At 49.6% G+C, this 16628-nt stretch overlaps 1 protein-coding gene across 1 annotated transcript in view; it reads right to left on the reverse strand.

The window, feature by feature from the left end:
• SLC14A2 (solute carrier family 14 member 2) overlaps positions 1-16628 on the reverse strand; it is a 50903-nt gene that overhangs the window by 4761 nt on the left and 29514 nt on the right. Inside the window, exons 10-17 of the mRNA XM_045886795.2 lie at positions 9342-9464; positions 7118-7200; positions 6274-6433; positions 5364-5553; positions 4875-5003; positions 3819-4011; positions 1146-1293; positions 356-490 (exon numbers count right to left, since the gene is read on the reverse strand). Of these exons, the coding sequence (XP_045742751.1) occupies positions 356-490; positions 1146-1293; positions 3819-4011; positions 4875-5003; positions 5364-5553; positions 6274-6433; positions 7118-7200; positions 9342-9464 (1161 nt within the window). The remainder of the gene's footprint in view (positions 1-355; positions 491-1145; positions 1294-3818; positions 4012-4874; positions 5004-5363; positions 5554-6273; positions 6434-7117; positions 7201-9341; positions 9465-16628) is intronic.

Below are 16628 nucleotides of genomic sequence, written 5' to 3' on the forward strand. Positions count from 1 at the left end.
CACCCAATTCTATATATAAAGATTAATTCGTGGAAGAGTTGCTCTGTCGGTTGGCTTCAATCACCAGCTAGGAGAGTGGCAATCACAGAGACAGCCCAGGAACAACAACCAAACAACCACCAGCTCAAAATTCTGTCTTCATGTGGCTGAGCGCTTTGTGTTCCACGAAAATAATTTTTACCGCGTGAATCATTAAGCAACCATTCAAAAACAGTTTTCGATAAAAAGCCTTTTACGAAGCAAACAATCCTCCCATTTATCTGTGGAGGATCCACAGGGTTTTCAGTGCGGTTTTCCCTACAGGGGCAGGCACGGGGGCGTGCAAGGGGCAAAGGGACGTGGTGGCGGTCCTTACCGCAGGCGACGGCCAGGACGTGCGTCTGCCAGGTCAGGACGTAGAACATGCCCCCTATGGCGATGCAGGCCAGCGTGCTGTTGTAGCCGCCCAGGCCGAAGTAGATGGAGTCCAAGGGCGTCGCGATAGTGAGGGCTACGAGAGAAGACAGGCCTCGGTGTTGAGTTTGGCGGGGGCGGTCTCGTGGGGCTCTCCTGCCGGCCCCCAAAACCACCATAGTGCTCAAAGCCCAGACCAGCCATTCTCTTAGGCATTTATAAAAAAGAACTTCTGATCTGATTCAGTGAAAAAAATAACTAAAGGGAAGAAATGGCCATAGAGCCGCATGAGTGCTAGTGGTGTAGCTGTTACGGTAGAAGAGAGCTTTTGGGGTAAGGACTCTGCGGCCTTTTGAAGGAGTCCAGAGAACTTCCCTCCCCTGCCAAGAAAGAGGACTTTTCCTTCTTCATCGATATCTTAATGTTCTCTACTGGAGTATCATCTCTCGAGATAAGACGTAAAACACAAACATGCCTGTAATTAACCTCTCTCAAACTTCAAATTTATACTAAGGTGTAAACGGCTAACACCAAAGCCTTTCTGGAGGGCAGCTTTTGCTCACAGAAGCATGAGGGCACTGGCGCCCGAAGTGGGGAAACAGGGTATAATGGAAGGAGCGAAAGTGGACGGGCATCAGCAGGGGTCGGGGGGCCACAGGTATTGAAGACACGTGTCACCATTTTCTTTGGAGCTGACTCCAGACACTAACATCCTTATGGCCCATTAGTAAGGGAGAAGTGATGAGACTAACCTGCTAACATCCCCACAGTGGAGCCGATCGCGGCGTGCAAGCAAATGAGAGGGGACGAGATGAACAGAGCTATGAGGAAAATGCCTCCAGTCCAGGGGTTGTCACAGCCGTAGACCTGGCCGATTCCTACGGGGATGGCTCTCAGAAGCTGTGGGGGCAAAGGATCACGTGCGGTTACAGAGGGAGACCAGAGACAACTGGAACCTTGGCTGGAAAAGATTTGTGCCAACGTCTCTACCCTGACATTCTGCAGCAGGTTTCCAAGATATTTGTATCCAAATAGATGAACTCTGAAAGGAACACAAGCTTTTCTGTTTTAATCTTGAGTTCTTAGAACAATAGTTTAAGATGTTAAGTTTCCTTTATTTAGAAACATGAGTGTAAGGCACTGAACCCCCACTGAAGAGAAACTAGAAACTTAAAATGAGGAGATGTCTGATCAAGGTTGGGGTTTAAAAACTCTCTTGTAACTTTTTAAAAAAAAACCCTAAAATTATGACTAGAAGCCTGAATATGCTATGAAAGAATGGTCTTTTGTGTTTCCAAGAGTAAAATGTCTGGACTGTGGTCATGTTAGTCTGGTCTGGGTGAGCAGTTGGACTCACAGAAGAGTCTCCGAGGAGGTAGTATGGTCTCTGCTCTTTTGGTTGATAAGCCAATGAAATGGTGACCGACAGATGAGCACCCAGCTTGCGTCAGGCCTCCACGTAGCTCAGGGAAGCGGGGCCTGTCTGCCAATGTGAAGGGCTTGAGGAGGCAGGATCCACTGCCTGTGGGCGCTTGCACACGTGCTCTGGAGTTCAAGAGAAGCATCCTGGGCATGCAGCCTTCTGCAGTGACTGGGGTTGGTCCCATGGTTTGGAAGGTTGGCCAAAGGCCCTTGAGTTAGGAAAGTGCATAAGGGAGTGGCCATGCAGGGTATACTGGGGTTTGTCTCATCCCTTGGGCAGTGAGCTGAGAAGAAGCAGAGTCCTGGGCCAGGGAATCTATATATTATAAGGAAGCAGCTCTTCTCTCAACCCATTGCCTTCCGAGAAGACTCTGCCCCTGGAGGTATGCGGAGACAGGAAGACATTGCAGGAGCCCGTGGGGTGGCTTAGTGGGCTAACCCTTCAGACTCAATCTCCTGTGACCCCAGGAACAGGGGACAGGGTGGGGGTTCTGGCATTACCATGTGGGTGCGGGCGGGCGGGTGGGAGAGCTCGACACAGAGGCAGTGGTCCTGGGCAGTGTAGTCCCAGCTGGTGACACCATCTAGGGGGCCCTCCGGGGACCAGAGGGCAGAGGAACTCATGGGGCTTCAACACTGTTGGGAGTTTTAGACCCTCCTTCTGACATTTACTTGTTTCCCCAACACTCAAGGCTCTCAGGAGTGGTCAAAAAGACAAAACATATTAGTCATTATCATAATCCATTTAACTGGCTAGAGTTAACTTCTTAAAAGGCAACCACCCAAAACTGAATTTTTCTTTTCTGGAACTTTGGGGTTCTAAAGTATTTGTACGGGATTCCCTAATTGTTTTTCATTTCTACAAAATTCCTAGGTATCTTTTCCAATGACAGCGTGGCATGGAGAATGCAGAGTATCTTCAACTTGCCCTTTCTAACACCATCTCCCCATAGCCAGCCGGTTAGAGCAACTGTGTCTTCAAAACTGATCGCTGGGGTCCATACCAGGGAAGGGAAGCCTAAGGAGTGAGTTACCAACCTCTTCTCACATCTGGTTCACAGAGGTCCTCACACACACGCGCACGCGCGCACACACACAAGGATGAGGCCAACACGGATATTTCTCTTCCTAATAATGTATTATTATTATTATTATTTCTCATCCTAAATAATGTTTCTTAGTGCAAATGCAGGGCCTTTCTACCACGCTGTCGTATTCTATGAAATGTTACAAGAAATGAGTCATTGTTATTTCTGAAAGTTCTTTCAACAAGCCCAAGTGGTTTCGTGGTTAGACGATGACTTGTCAATAGCAAAGTTCCAGAGCGAGCCCCAGACCGTGGAGAGTAGTCTAGTGTAATGGAAAGCAGGAGAACCTCAGCTAAAACGTGTCTTATTAATTATCTTGGCAGACTTCCAGAGGCCAGCGTTATACACAAAATACTTGCAAAAAAATGTTAAAAGCTCTAATATCTAGACATTTCTTAACGGAGGAACACCTGTGCTTTATGGTGTGCCCATGCCTCAGAGAGCGAATGCAACCCATTCTGGAGGTTGCAACAGAGACTTCGTTAGCCCACAGGTGGTCTTGTAATGTGTATGTCTTTAGTGATTCAGTGAGACTGATGGAAGAAAATATATAGTGTAAGCTGGAGGAAAACTGGAGAAAAGCATCAAAAAGATTTTTTTCCAAAAGGAAAAAGGAAAGAACCCAGGTGTAGCAGTAGGAGGTCAGAGTGCTAATCTCGACTCCGCTCTTCACTGATTAGGTGTGTGACCTCAGGCCTCAGTTTCTTCCTCTGTGCTAGGACAGCGTGGGACCAAAAATGGTCCTGTTAGCTCTTACGGAGAGGCAGGAAAAGGATGGTGGCTAAAGAGAGACTGCATGCCGAGTGCCTCACACTGTGCGGTTGTTAATAGGCATTACCCATGGAGGCTGCAGTAAATGCCACATTAACATGGCGTTCGGACAGACGCTGCCCTTCTGCCTTCCCAGACACTTACCAAGGGCACTTGGACCTCTGACCAGGTGATGTTGGGTGTGGAGGATGCAGGCTGCAGCAGCGTCGTGGGGAAGAAGAGGTTGTAGTGGCCGGTGGCCGCCAGGTAGAGGGTCACGGCTATGTTGAAGGGCAGCGTGAAGACCGGGAGGTCCCACTTGCTGAAGATGGTCCCCAGGGCACTGGAGAGGATGGGGCTGTGGCAGAAGCACAGGAGACTGTTCAAGAAGTTCAGGCCCTGATACTAGGCTGAACAGGAGCACTTTCCCAAGGAAAAGCAGCCTGCTGGGTATGTTCTCTGAGCCTGACTGGCCCCTGAGCACATCTTCCCATGGCCTCCTCCCTGGGCCTGGTGCGGTGATAGGGTAGATGCCCAGGCTCAGTTTTAGAAAGAGGGCTTTCTGGGGGAAGACCTAAGGCAAAGAGTCATAGAAACTCCTTGAAAAGTCATGCAGCTCCATGCTCAGGCATGAGGAGAGTGGGGGAGTGACAGGAGCAGAATTATAGTCCTTCCTTCCTTCCACAAATGTTTGTTGAGCAGCTGAGAGCACCAAGCCTCCTGCCCAGAATGCCCCATGGCTGATTTCTGGAGGGGAAGGGGAGCTGAGCCCTGACCCTCTAAGGGCTCTGCTCAGTGGCTGGTCCTTCAGCCTGCACTAGGAGGTTGTTCCAGGCTTGTCAGGGGTCCCGAGGATGGGGGAAAGCTGGGTGGGGGGCAGCAGGAGGATGAGAAGGTTTCTAGAAATGGATAGGATGCTGTGGTATGGCTCTTCACCTATATATGGGCCTCTCAGTTCCTTTCTCTGTGCTCTGGCTGAGTAGGACCAGAAACCCTTTTAGATCTTACAAAAAGAAGAGTGGAGGCTGGTAGGTACTGAGATATTGTCCACAGATAGCCTAGCATGGGTCTGTCACTGTATGACATTAATAATTATTTCCAGTGGATGCTTCTGATGTGCGAAGTCCATGCCCCCTTAAAGTTGAGTTTAGACAGACAGGGAGCTGAGGTGGAAAGGTTGGCAGCCCTTGACTGCACCCGCAGCCTCAGGAGAAAACTTACCACGACATGGACATCATGATGACGGGGAGCAGAAGCCACCAGTAATAGTTGCCTTTGTCTGAGAACACGGCCATCAGCAGCCCCACCAGCACCCCGTTGTAGCCGTGGAGTCCTGCCGCGATGGCCGACCTGGACGGATGGAGGAGGGCTGGGGTAGCAGAGTCCCCCAGGGCCTCGGGAGGGGCACTACCTTCTTGACTTCCCTTCTGACCCAGATTTTTCTCAGCTGGGGGCCCGACTGCACACACCTTCCAGCAGATGGCCCCACTGGGAATGGGAAGGGAAGACATCAGCCCTTCACGTCCCCCTGGGCGATGTGGAGCTGTTACCAAATAATGAGGGAGTGACTGTTGTTAGTTATTAGTGTCCTTAGTCTGAACAGTGTCTGAGCTTGGAGGCCAGCAGCAAGGCGATGGGAAGGTGGCATAGGGTCCCTGCAGGAAGCAACCTCTGGCTTCATGCTTGGGCCCTGGGTCTCCTGGAATTTACCTGTCCTGGCTCAGGATGAGGGCTGTCAAAGTGGACACAACAGTGCCCAAGCAGCCCGAGATGGCCCACCAGGGGTTCTGGACGAAGAGGCCAAGCACAATGAGGATGCCGCTGAGGGGGTTGTTCACAAACATCACCTGCGACGTGCCCCGCAGGACCCAGTCGAGGAACTGGAACACTGGGGATTTGTCTGAAATGGAACCAGGGCAGGGAGTCAATGTTCAGGTGTGCCGGTCCTGTGTGGGACTCAGGTGGGTGGGTGGAAGGTGCGGGAAGCTCCGCGTCCAAAGTGGGTTCGCAGGGCCCTATTGTCACCTGCCACAGAGGGGGATAAACCAGGAACCCAAGAGGGCATTTGACGGTCCAGAAAACTCTTCAGACCCATCGCCAGCTGGTTGTGGTCTTTACAGTGTTTTTCAAGCAGTGGGGATAAGGTACCCTGAGCTATCTGTCCCCCTGTGAGAGCAGCATGAATTTTCAAGAAGATACATCCAAAAAGAAAATTCTCTTGCTGCACAGAGGGTGTCAAAGCCATGGCCTGGGCTCTGGGAGGACTGCAAGAGAGAACTTACTTTCTAGTAGACATAGTTCTCCCAAGAGTCATCCATAGGATGGGCTTTTTTTTTTTTTGAATGGTGACTCTAGAATCCCAGGCCTAAATGCCCGATGGGATATGTGTGAGAGCAAGGCTGCTCGGTTTGGAAATGAGGGCTCGCACACTGACACGTATTGTATTCACCTCCCAAGAGTCTGCATGTCTGCCGTCACAGCAAAACTATTCCTTCTGAGCAACCATAGAAACAGTACTCAGTCTAATCTACCAAGAACTGCGGCACATGGTGCCTGCTGGGGACGCTTGGAAGTGACACTCTAGGGGCAGGGTCAAGGGCTTCGCTCGCAGGACCTTTACCTTTAAGCCCCTCGCCGCACTCCTTCATCTCCCCTGTGATGTAACTGAGGGCTCTGCTGACCCTCTTCCCGTGGGCAGTCAGGTGACTCTGAATCCAGGAAGCCATGGAAGTGTTCGCTTCCGCTTTTATCTCAGCGCTGTCCTCCATGGTGTCCAGATCCTGTCCAGGGGCAAGACAAGGAGCTCCCACACCCTGCGCTTCCCACGCTGAGAAGCCACATTTGTGCTAGCTCAGGGACCAAGTTAATGTTTTCATTTGGTATTGAGAAATACCTTTTGTCTTGTCTGACGTGTTACCTCATTGACTATGGGCAACAACCTTGCAGTACAAGACACCGTATTTATCCTCATCCTGGGGATGAGGGCTCCAGCACGGATGGAGGGTTCTCACTGGCAAAGGTCAAGGTCAAACAGTAGAATTGATATTTAACCACAGATCTTTAGACTCTTTATTTCAACCATGACTACCTCTATACCGCACTCTTTCCAGAAGAAATTATTCCCCACCCCCAGCATGTCTCGTCTTTAAAATTTAACTGTCCATAAAATTAAACACGTAAATATTCTGTGTTTGAAAATTGGCACCAGCTTGTTTCCTAAATGCTTGAATGCCAGATTTAGAGGAAGACAGATAATAACTAATTCAAATAAAAGGAATATGAAATTTTATAAAGTAGACTATGAAAAATAGGCATTTTTATCCCAGGTAATTATGTTTCTGGATATATGAATTCAAGCAAAGTTTGCCTATATCAGAGGGTGTCTTTTCTGGACGTCCGCTCCCTAATCTGCCACAGGCTCTGTGGCTCAGGACATTGCCTGATTCGGGCCACTTGTGACTCACCAGCAGCTCAACCGCAGGCTTCCGGTACTGATAGGGAGAAGGGTCTTTGGTTTGTCTCTCCTGGTGGTCACCTTTTCCAAACACTGGAGTTGAAGGAAAGCACATCATCAATTAGGACAGCTCTACCCCGGCACGTTAGCAGCAAATTTCTTGCAGTTGAGTTGATATATTCAATATTTCCTATTCCACTTGAGGAAGCCCAGAACTGCAATGTCTTGCAGCTGGAAGGCACCTTTTAATTTTTATTGGTCAAGAACCCATTTGGACTCTCACTTTGGGTAAAAAATGTACATCCACATGTAAACAGGACATTTTACAGGAATTTAGGGAGTTCAGAGACTCGACTGACCTTTAGTGAAGAGCCTCTGATTTAGCTCAATCCCTCTATTTTTTAGATGAAGAAATAGTGCCTTGGCCGTGACCCCCAAATCTAGGGTTCTTTCTCTGCACAAACTTGTAAGTGTACAAAGAAAGGAAAACTTGGACGTTATTTCTCCGAAAGTATTAAGCTGCCTGAGCCATGTAAGGTCTGGGTTTGAATTTGACTGTGACTTCAACTGGATGACTGCAGGCTGTTCTGGTCTCTTGTTTTGGACATATATCTGGGAATTTCAGGTATTTTAGCTGCAACTGCTGGTTGGATTAAGACGAGTGATGTCCACGTCATTCCTTGAAACAGATTTTGGCATGATCTTGTAATTCTAGAAAACTCTTGTAACGTTGCTGTAAACATATTTTTCTTATTACTAGATCATTTATTTTTAAAGATGACCAATTTTAGTAGGGTTTTATGCATCCTAAAAGAACTTTGGAAGTTTCGGTCTTGGTGCTTTGGTTCCCTCTCGTGGTCAAGTTTGAGGATGGCAGGCTGGGCTCTGAACACCTGGTGTTTTCAGACTGAATTGGCTCTTCCCACGGCATTCATGAGCTTGCAGGATACCTAAGATGCATCAATGGCAACAACGGCACCTGAATGGCACAAAAACGTCCATTTTTGAAGGGACAGGGGCTGCAAATACCAGTATGGTTGGGAAGTTACACTATGCAGGAAAAATTAATTTTGGAAGATTTGAAAGAAAGAGTAGGAGCAAAGATTCCTCTCGATGTTGAGGCCAGTGTGTGTGGCATCCTGATGGAGCCGTTTCCTGTGCGTGAAGCTGCCCCAGGTCTGCTGTTGAGCAGTTCCACTGATCCACGTCCCAGGCTCCTTTGCACTCTCTGAAAGGGCCTCCTTACCCCCAGCCCCCAACCCCTGGGACGAAGGACGTTTGGAAGGGGATTGTTAACCTTTTGAGGAAAGCCACACTTTCTTCTTGCCATGCTGGTGGCCTCTGTCAAATACAAACCCCTGGGCCAGATGTCTCAATGCCCTTTCCACCTTCACCTCCACTGTGTTTTCCCACAGCCCCCAGGCCTGTTTCTTTGGGTCGGCCACTTTTGGTGAGAAACGATGAAGCTTAGATGAACTGGAGCAAGAATGTCACGAACACATCTTCTGGGAAGCATGTGATGTTGTAAAAAGGACACTAACCAGTCCTCCCCCTGCCCCTTGTCCCTTGCCAGCTGTGTGACTCGGTTCCCCTCCCTGGGACTTGAGGGGGAGAATTAGATTACCCCTCTGCTCTGGCTCTTCACGTGGCTACTTTTGCATCTGATTGGGGAGGAAGGAGGACTCCTCTTGCGTCCCTCCCCGTGCCCCTGACTCCTCCCTGGCTTCCCCACCTGCTCATTTTTGGCTGCCCCTCTTGGCCTGTGGGAGTCCCCTCCCTTCCATGGTTCTCCCGCTCTTTCCTTGGCCTTGACATCTTGACCACCACCGTAGGCGAGAACTTTCACCTCTCGACTTGTAAATGGACTGGTGGTTTGTGGCTTGGCAAAAATTAGAATCTCATGGGGAGCTTTGGAAGATCCTTATGCCCACCCAGGCTTCTCCCCAGATGAATTAGATTAGTGTCTCCAGGGATGGGATGCAGGTGATTCCAATATGCAGTCAAATTGGAGACCTCCTGAGTCGGCTGCCTGTCCCAGCTCCAGCATCCCCCCACCCGCACCCCCCGGAGGGTCCAGACAACGGGGCCATGGCTGTGGTCAGAGGTTGGGTGTGATAAAAATGAGCCTGGCCCGCGTGGCTCTCCCTACTGCCCTATGAAGTAGGTACTGCCACTGTCCCCATTCTAGAGATGAGTCAATTGAGGTCCCGAGAGTGAAGGGGAGCAGCACCCACCTTTGCTCCTCCTCCGAATGGATGACCACTCGATGTGGAACACGCTCCTGGGCTTGGGGGGCACGGCCTCCGAGCCCTCATCGGCCTTGGGGCTTGCTGTGGCTGGCTGCTCCCTACTGCCACCTAGGCCGGGGACAAAGCAAGACAGGTTAGTGTCCACCCAGGTCCGCATCCGGTGAGAGCCAAGCAGCGGGGGTGGGGGGGTGGGGGGGGGGAGGAATGTCACGTGCAGAAGCTGGAAAGGCAGGAGCGGTGGCTCTGAAGCTGCAGGTAGGAATCACATCTGTGTCGCTGTCAAGCCTCCAGCTTCTCCATTCCCCCCGTTAAAACGTGTGCTTCCTTTCCCCGCAGAAACCGTGTCATAGACACGTATACATGTCAAGAGACAGATGAGCCAGTCTGCCCTATTTCTCTAGTGGGGAACTACTCGAAGATCTGGAGGAGCCCCCGATCCCGTGCTTCAGAGACACCTGGAACATCAGCCTGCCCTCGGACACCTTGGCAGACAGGTTTTGTGCAGGGGAACGAGGACTGAGGGGGTAGCATGCATCGACCGACACATCAGGGCATTCTGCCGGAACGCCAATCCCCAGTGCTCATCTGCCAGGCTGGAAGGGCACCTCTGCTGGCCCGCTGCTTCTCGTTTCTCACATGCCGAGTGTCAGCTACCCCAGCCACCCCCCGCCGGGCACAGCAATATTCTGACCTTAGCCTCCTAGACTGAGAATTGCACGAAATTACGAGATCACAGTCTATCTCCTGTGTCCCGAAAAATCAACGGAGTCATACAGCTCATGAATCATGGCACAGCCCGGAGTTGCTCCCAGGTCTCCTGACATCCAATCAGAGGCTCTGGAAATGGCGGCAGGAGGCCTGGCCCACCTTCCATGCCCTGGCCCTTCACTGTTAGCACCCCAGATTCTGCTGCCTGCTCAGGGCCCAGGAAAGGGGGGGCCGGGCCCATATTACTGTATGTTCCTGGGGTTGATGTCCCAGCCACAAAAAGCAAAAGCCAAAGTATCTTTCTTTCCCTTGAACGCTGCTGTTGGTCTTTCTTTGGGGAGATGGCACCAAATAGGGTCTGACACGGGGTGGGTCCCCGCTCTCCCGTGGGTATGACTGAAGTGGGGGGCACTACCTGGAGGGCAGCGGCCGCACCCGACGTGCCGGCCAATGGCTGAGAAGGTAAAGTGGGAGCAGATGCCACCAAGAACTGGAGATAAGGCCCCAAATTTCCCGAGGCGGTGAAAATACTTAAAAGCTAAGATGAGGGCCGTTTATCACTACCTTTGGGACAGATGCTCAAGACTTTCCTAATGGATAAAGGCGATTTCAAGAATATCCTGAACACATCTTTCAAATGTTCTAGAAATAAATGTTCCATCGGTGTGGTGGGGAAGCAAGAAAGCAGCAGTAACTCTGGCCAAGAACCAGAGTCATTCATCTCCACATGCTGTTTTCACTGACGCTTCCCCACTGCATGCATGGCTCCCAGAAATATACAGACGCCCGTCGGCAGCCCTTGTGAACTCCATCTATAGAACGATGGCAGTTATTTTGGAGGGACACCCTCCGTTTCTTCCTCATGTTGTTATGAAGATGAGACAATGCTTGCAAGAGGCTCTGGAAAATAATTTTGCAGCACTCACATGTCAGATCCCTTTCCGGTGAGGCCACTGCCCTCGGATGGCTGCGGGCAGGAGGGCAGGAGGACTCCCTGTCCCAGTGCACACCTGGCATTTTACACCAGCCCGCACTGACTCTTGCCAAGTGTCAATTATGTGTTCTTGTCTGTCACCTCCACAGGATGGTGAAGCCCTCGGCAGCCCGGGTTATACCCGATTACCTTGGTTTCCCCAGCACCCGGCATAGGCCTGGTATTCTTTTTTTTTTTTTAAGATTTTATTTATTTATTTAACAGAGAGAGATACAGCAAGAGAGGGAACACAAGCAGGAGGAGTGGGAGAGGGAGAAGCAGGCTCCCTGCAGAGCAGGGAGCCCGATGTGGGACTCGATCCCAGGACCCTGGGATCATGACCTGAGCCGAAGGCAGACGCTTAACCAACTGAGCCACCCAGGCGCCCTAAGCCCGGTATTCTGTAGGCACTTGGAAGTATTTGCTGAATAAATTAATGAGGGATAATTATGCTACACATTTTAGTTTCTGAATGCTATAAGGAACAATCATTGGCTATTGCAGGATTTGAGCTATTTTTAAGAATAATACATCTCATTGTCATTGTTAAATATTTGATAAATATTGAAATAAAGGTGAGAGCCTTTCATTGGTTGACAAAGGTAATGGCTGAGTCGAGTAGGGTTTTGCAGCTTACACGATAAGAGCTGATTATTTTCAGTGGCACTTGGATAAAAGAAAGGAAGTTTACAGATGGTCATACAATGCTTGACCATCTGTGACCAACCAACCAGAAACCCAGGAATCCTGCGAGGGTGGCTGGGAGGACTCAGTTACGGAGACAGGAGAGCAGACCACTGAAGACAGAGACCATGCTCCATGGGCTACGGGAAACCATATACTACCTAGTTCATTCTGGGTGGCCAAAATCCCTAAGCACTTCAGAGGTGGGGCTGGGTGTTCTACAGCCCAAGAATAATTTTGTTCGTAATAACTTACTTTTTGGGGTTCTTTCAACTTTTCTCCCCCTAACATCATGGCACACATGGAAAATAGTGTGTGGCATGGTGCAGTGAACAGATAATGCTGTTTATGGCCAGAGGGCCTGCCCCCATGGACTTGGGGCCCACCAGGCCCACCTGGGTCCTTAGAGGGCCAGTGGGGGCTCTGTGGGCCCAGCGTGGCATGAGCTGTGTGGCCCACGATTGGAAAGCTCAGTCCTTGATAGCCCGTGGGTAAACCTTAGTGGCTGAGTAACTCCTTGGCCTGCCCGCCTGGTGAAGGAGTCCTGGCTCTCCTTCCCTGAAGAGCCTTATTGAGTGTCCCAGTGCATGTGGCTTCCCACTGCCACTTCAGGGGTATGGCCCTTGCCCTTGAGGCCTGCCACCATCCTGTGTTTTTATAGGCAGGGGTCCAGCAGCACCTTCCTCCCGTTGACTCACAGAAAGAGAGCACAATTATGAGGCATGGTATCTGTTCAGAAACGCGGCTCCTGGAGAGTAGTGCCCCATAGTACGTCTGCCTTTACTGACATTGAATGTCCAGAAAACATCAGCCATTCAAATACCAGGGTTAAAAAAGATTTTGTAGAGGACCCGACCTGTCAAATACAATTTTGAAACCTAGTACATTTTCTTTGAGAGGAACTAAACAAACCCGAAGCATGTATGACATCGTTCAGAAGAGGAAAACTGATCTAGTCCATCTTACTGAAAATCAGTCTTTATTTGGACAGGCCCATGCCTAAATTCTTTCTGTAAGTTTTCTTTCTCAGATTTTGAACAGATGTTACTGTCTCTTGCAGGTGGATCTTTGCCATCCATACATTGCTTGCAATGTTCAACATATGGAGCATCTGGAACCCATCATTAAGACCCATTTGTCACCCCTCCCCAAAACAAGAGTTACCTCCCCCAAACCCCACTCCAAACCACCTGTGTATCATTACATCTGTGACACCCAATAAAAGGCCAAGGAAAGTTGTGGGCCATTGTACACCAGCTTCTTCTCTGGTAGCCATGTTTCTATATTCCTTTTCCTTACCTCCTCTTCCCCGCCCCCTTCCTCTCCATTATCTATGGCAAACATAGCTAATTAGTGATAGCACTCTCTCCCAGTAAGTTCCAAAACAGCCTCAGACTCCTTCTTAACACAATGCTCAGACAACCAATACTAATTAGAGTTGGCACTTGAAAGTAAACTTACTCCCCTCTCCCCCAGCCTTAAAGGAAGGTGTAGATACTGTACAAGTATCTATGTCTTGACAGAAGGGGTGTATCAAGGCCAGGGTGTTGCTATCCAGGAGATGCCTGGCCACAGGCCCTTTCAAGCCTCACAGGACAGCCTTTCCTCAGCAATTCACCAAACCTCACATCCTTTGGTGCCAGTTTTGGAGGAGATCACATACCATACAAGGTTGTCCATTCTCTGATCAGATAACTTCAATATCCTGGAATATTCCAGAAACATCTACTCTCTGTAGCTACACAGAATATGTCTATAGTAATCTAAGATGGCTGTGTAAGAGAGGGGCACCAAAGAGATAGGTTGTTAAGCGGGGATGTTAAGAGGTTTGTAGATGCTCAGATGGTCTAGCTCTATTGGCATGTCTGAGGAAGGGGTACAGGACTTGAGCGGAAAGGCCAAGATGCCTGGACCAGGTACCTCCACCCTGGAAGCAGCAGGTAATGACTCCTAGGAAGAAAGTTCTCAAATTCAGTGCATTAGCCTCCCACAGTTCAACTCCATGTGGTGCTGCCCTAGGAACCATCCTATGTTAGAGTTGTGGGTCACAAAATTGTGGAAAGGATGACAAATAGTGTGAAGACTCACCCAGTGGGCAGCAAGTGTGGTAAGGAGATTTGAGGGCTGATGGATTAACTTGGTTCCATCACCGGGTGAGCAAGAAGAGCTCAGATCTGTGAGTTAGGACCCCTGGACTTGTGTGCAGGCTCTTTTATCACCTGGACAGGTCCTTGAAAAACCATGGCTTCTTTATCTACAAGGTAAGGGCTTTGAAGCTTCCAGAATCTAAATTCTCTCTAGAGTTCTCTGTAATGTTCCCTGTTTTAGGACTAGCTTCCCCAGACACCATAGCTCAACAGATGAAAGGAACAGAAAAACATCGGCTTTTCTTTTTTTTCTCTTCCTTTGAAAAGTCAGATGGTCCTGTTGGCTGGGGGGGTTAGTCTATGGTTCAGTTCTCCCCCACAAGACCTCTTACCTGGGCTCTTTCTGATTTCCTGCACAGGGCTGGAGGAATCTAGACCGTCAGGATGTGGGAAGAAGCTTCTTTCCGATTGGGTGGCGTTTCTGGTCCTCAACTCCGGATGCTGGACTGATCCCTAAACCCAAAGCCCTTCACTTCCTGAAGCCCTCCTGCCCATCCTCTTGCTGACCCTCTGTAAGTTCACTTTGCATTCCCTGACCCTATGCCTGGCACATGTCTTCCAGTTGAGAAAGGGTATCATGGAAGAGGAGGGAGAGGAAAGACAAATGTTCTTTCTGCAGCTTACTCTCACTCTGGCCTTCCTGACAAAAGATTCTTTCTACACTCCCTGAGGAAGACTGGCTCTGGCTACCATGGTTCCCCCACCTGGTTTGATCAGGCAGGTTTCCTTTAAAGGGACAGAGCCAGAGATCGTGTAGTAGGAGCTTCCCTGTCCTCCCTCAGTTGCTCCTCTCATTAGAAATTTGCTCCAGTACTCGCCTTTAAAGCAATCATCTAAGTGTTGTCTCCTCAGGGGGTCAATTTGTCTTCCAACCTCAATAAATTCCCTTAGTTCCCTGTACAGCCAGGGCACAGACTGGGGGACAATATTGCCATCTCGACAGAAGTTTCTGCACAGCCCAATACTAGATGCTGTCTTTCTGGTTCTGTGGAAATCTTCAGACCTTTCCTCCTTCTGACTTATGCTGACAGGGGTCCTGAGGACTCACCACGGGACCCGCTCAGAGCAAGAAGGGCATGACCTAACCACTGCCTGCAGAAAGGACTTGAGGTCTATATATTAGGAAAGGTGACCCTCCCACATCCCGTGGGGCTGTGGGGTCTGGTGGGCTGGAGTTTGAGGAGGGGGGCCCAATCTAAACATGTTTTGTTTGGCTCTGTGGTAGGATGGGTCAAGCATCACTCCCCCTCCCCCGCCCCCAGCCCGTCCCAGGTTTGTGTACCTTCCCCCCATACACACACGAGTACACACACACACACACACACTTATTGATGGGCTGTGAGGCAGCCTACCCAGGTTTAGAAACAAAACCCCACATTGAGGAAATTAGCTACACCTGAGTAGACAACCTCCCCACTGACGTCAAAGGCCCCCTTCCCACCATTCCAGGTGTTTCAGAACTGCCAAAGAGGGGACCTGATCACAGAGGTCCTTCTGAAGAAAGAAAGCAGACAGAGGGGGGAGGAGCTGGGGAGCCCCACATTCCAGGGACAGGTGTGGAGCTGACTAGAGATCAGTCCCCTGTACAGGGTCTTTACTTTGGTATTACTAGTTCAGGGCCCATGGATGTCTGCCAACAACACTTTTCCTTGTTCCCCACCTGGCGGCTCTTGGCTCAGTTCTGCATGCCCTATCCCTTACCCTCTTGCTCTGGTCTTTCCTGAAGGTTCCTATACTTCTTGTGGTGTGCTCCCTTCAGCCCCCTAATCATCCATCTGCCCAAGAAGTGACAGGAAAAATGCCATCATTAACCAGTTTGAAAAGACTGGAAATAAGTCTCCCTGAGAGCCATTCACAAGTTCATATGCAGCTCATGAGCCAAATTAGACGTGTAGAGTATCTGTGATACACACTAAGGGTGGGGCAATCAAGTGCTGTCCTGTAAGAAGATCAAGATGGAATCTTGTCCCAGACGATTCTTCCTGAAGGCTGCAGTTCAGATACCAATGGCTCCCCAAGATATCTGTCTATGCCTACAGATTATTTCCTTGAAAGCTCAATCAGAATTCACTTCAGAACTAAGTTTTCTTCACAGTGCTCATGGCTTCCTTCAACTCCACATTTCCAATCTTGTAGAAGGAGGAGGCCTGCACTGACTGCTGGGGAGGTCAGATTTCTCCAGAATAGGCCGGAGTTCAGGTGGAATAAATGCATGCCGGGCTAGACGTTCTACAAAGAGCTACTTCCTTTACTTCATTCTGTTCCATTAGCTTGTTCAGCTGTATGAGGGGGCTGGGGACTCCTAGTTATCAATTTATAGGGGGCAACAAACTCTTTTCTAGCAATCCTTCATCTCCCTCCTTGGGGCCTTGCAATTCTAGTTTCACTAGGGACAGAAGTGTTCCCTATGGATTCTTCTATCTTCTCTGAATGGTAAGAGGTGTGAAAAGCCAGGCAAGTAAAAAAAAATCTCACATAAAAAGTGAATGCCTTTCAAGTTACCAAATGAGACTGTGGTTTATTGAGTAGAACTCATACCCACACTGAAACTGCCAACTCCCAACTAGTTTAGATTACAGCTGTCCCCAGACCCTCACAACCTTTATGACCCAAGGAAACAAAGCTCAGACTCATATAAGAAGCACAAAGAAACTGGGGCACATGGGTTTGATGTGACCACAAATACAGGCCATGAAGATTTGTGTTTCCAAATGGGCAGATCTTGAAGACCAACCCAAAGAAGAACTCCCTGAGAGGGGA

The sequence above is a fragment of the Mirounga angustirostris genome, unplaced genomic scaffold (genome assembly GCF_029215605.1).
Source record: "Mirounga angustirostris isolate CCGP_5_RB_7025 unplaced genomic scaffold, mMirAng1.0.hap1 SCAF_14, whole genome shotgun sequence".
Classification (NCBI taxonomy): domain Eukaryota; kingdom Metazoa; phylum Chordata; class Mammalia; order Carnivora; family Phocidae; genus Mirounga; species Mirounga angustirostris.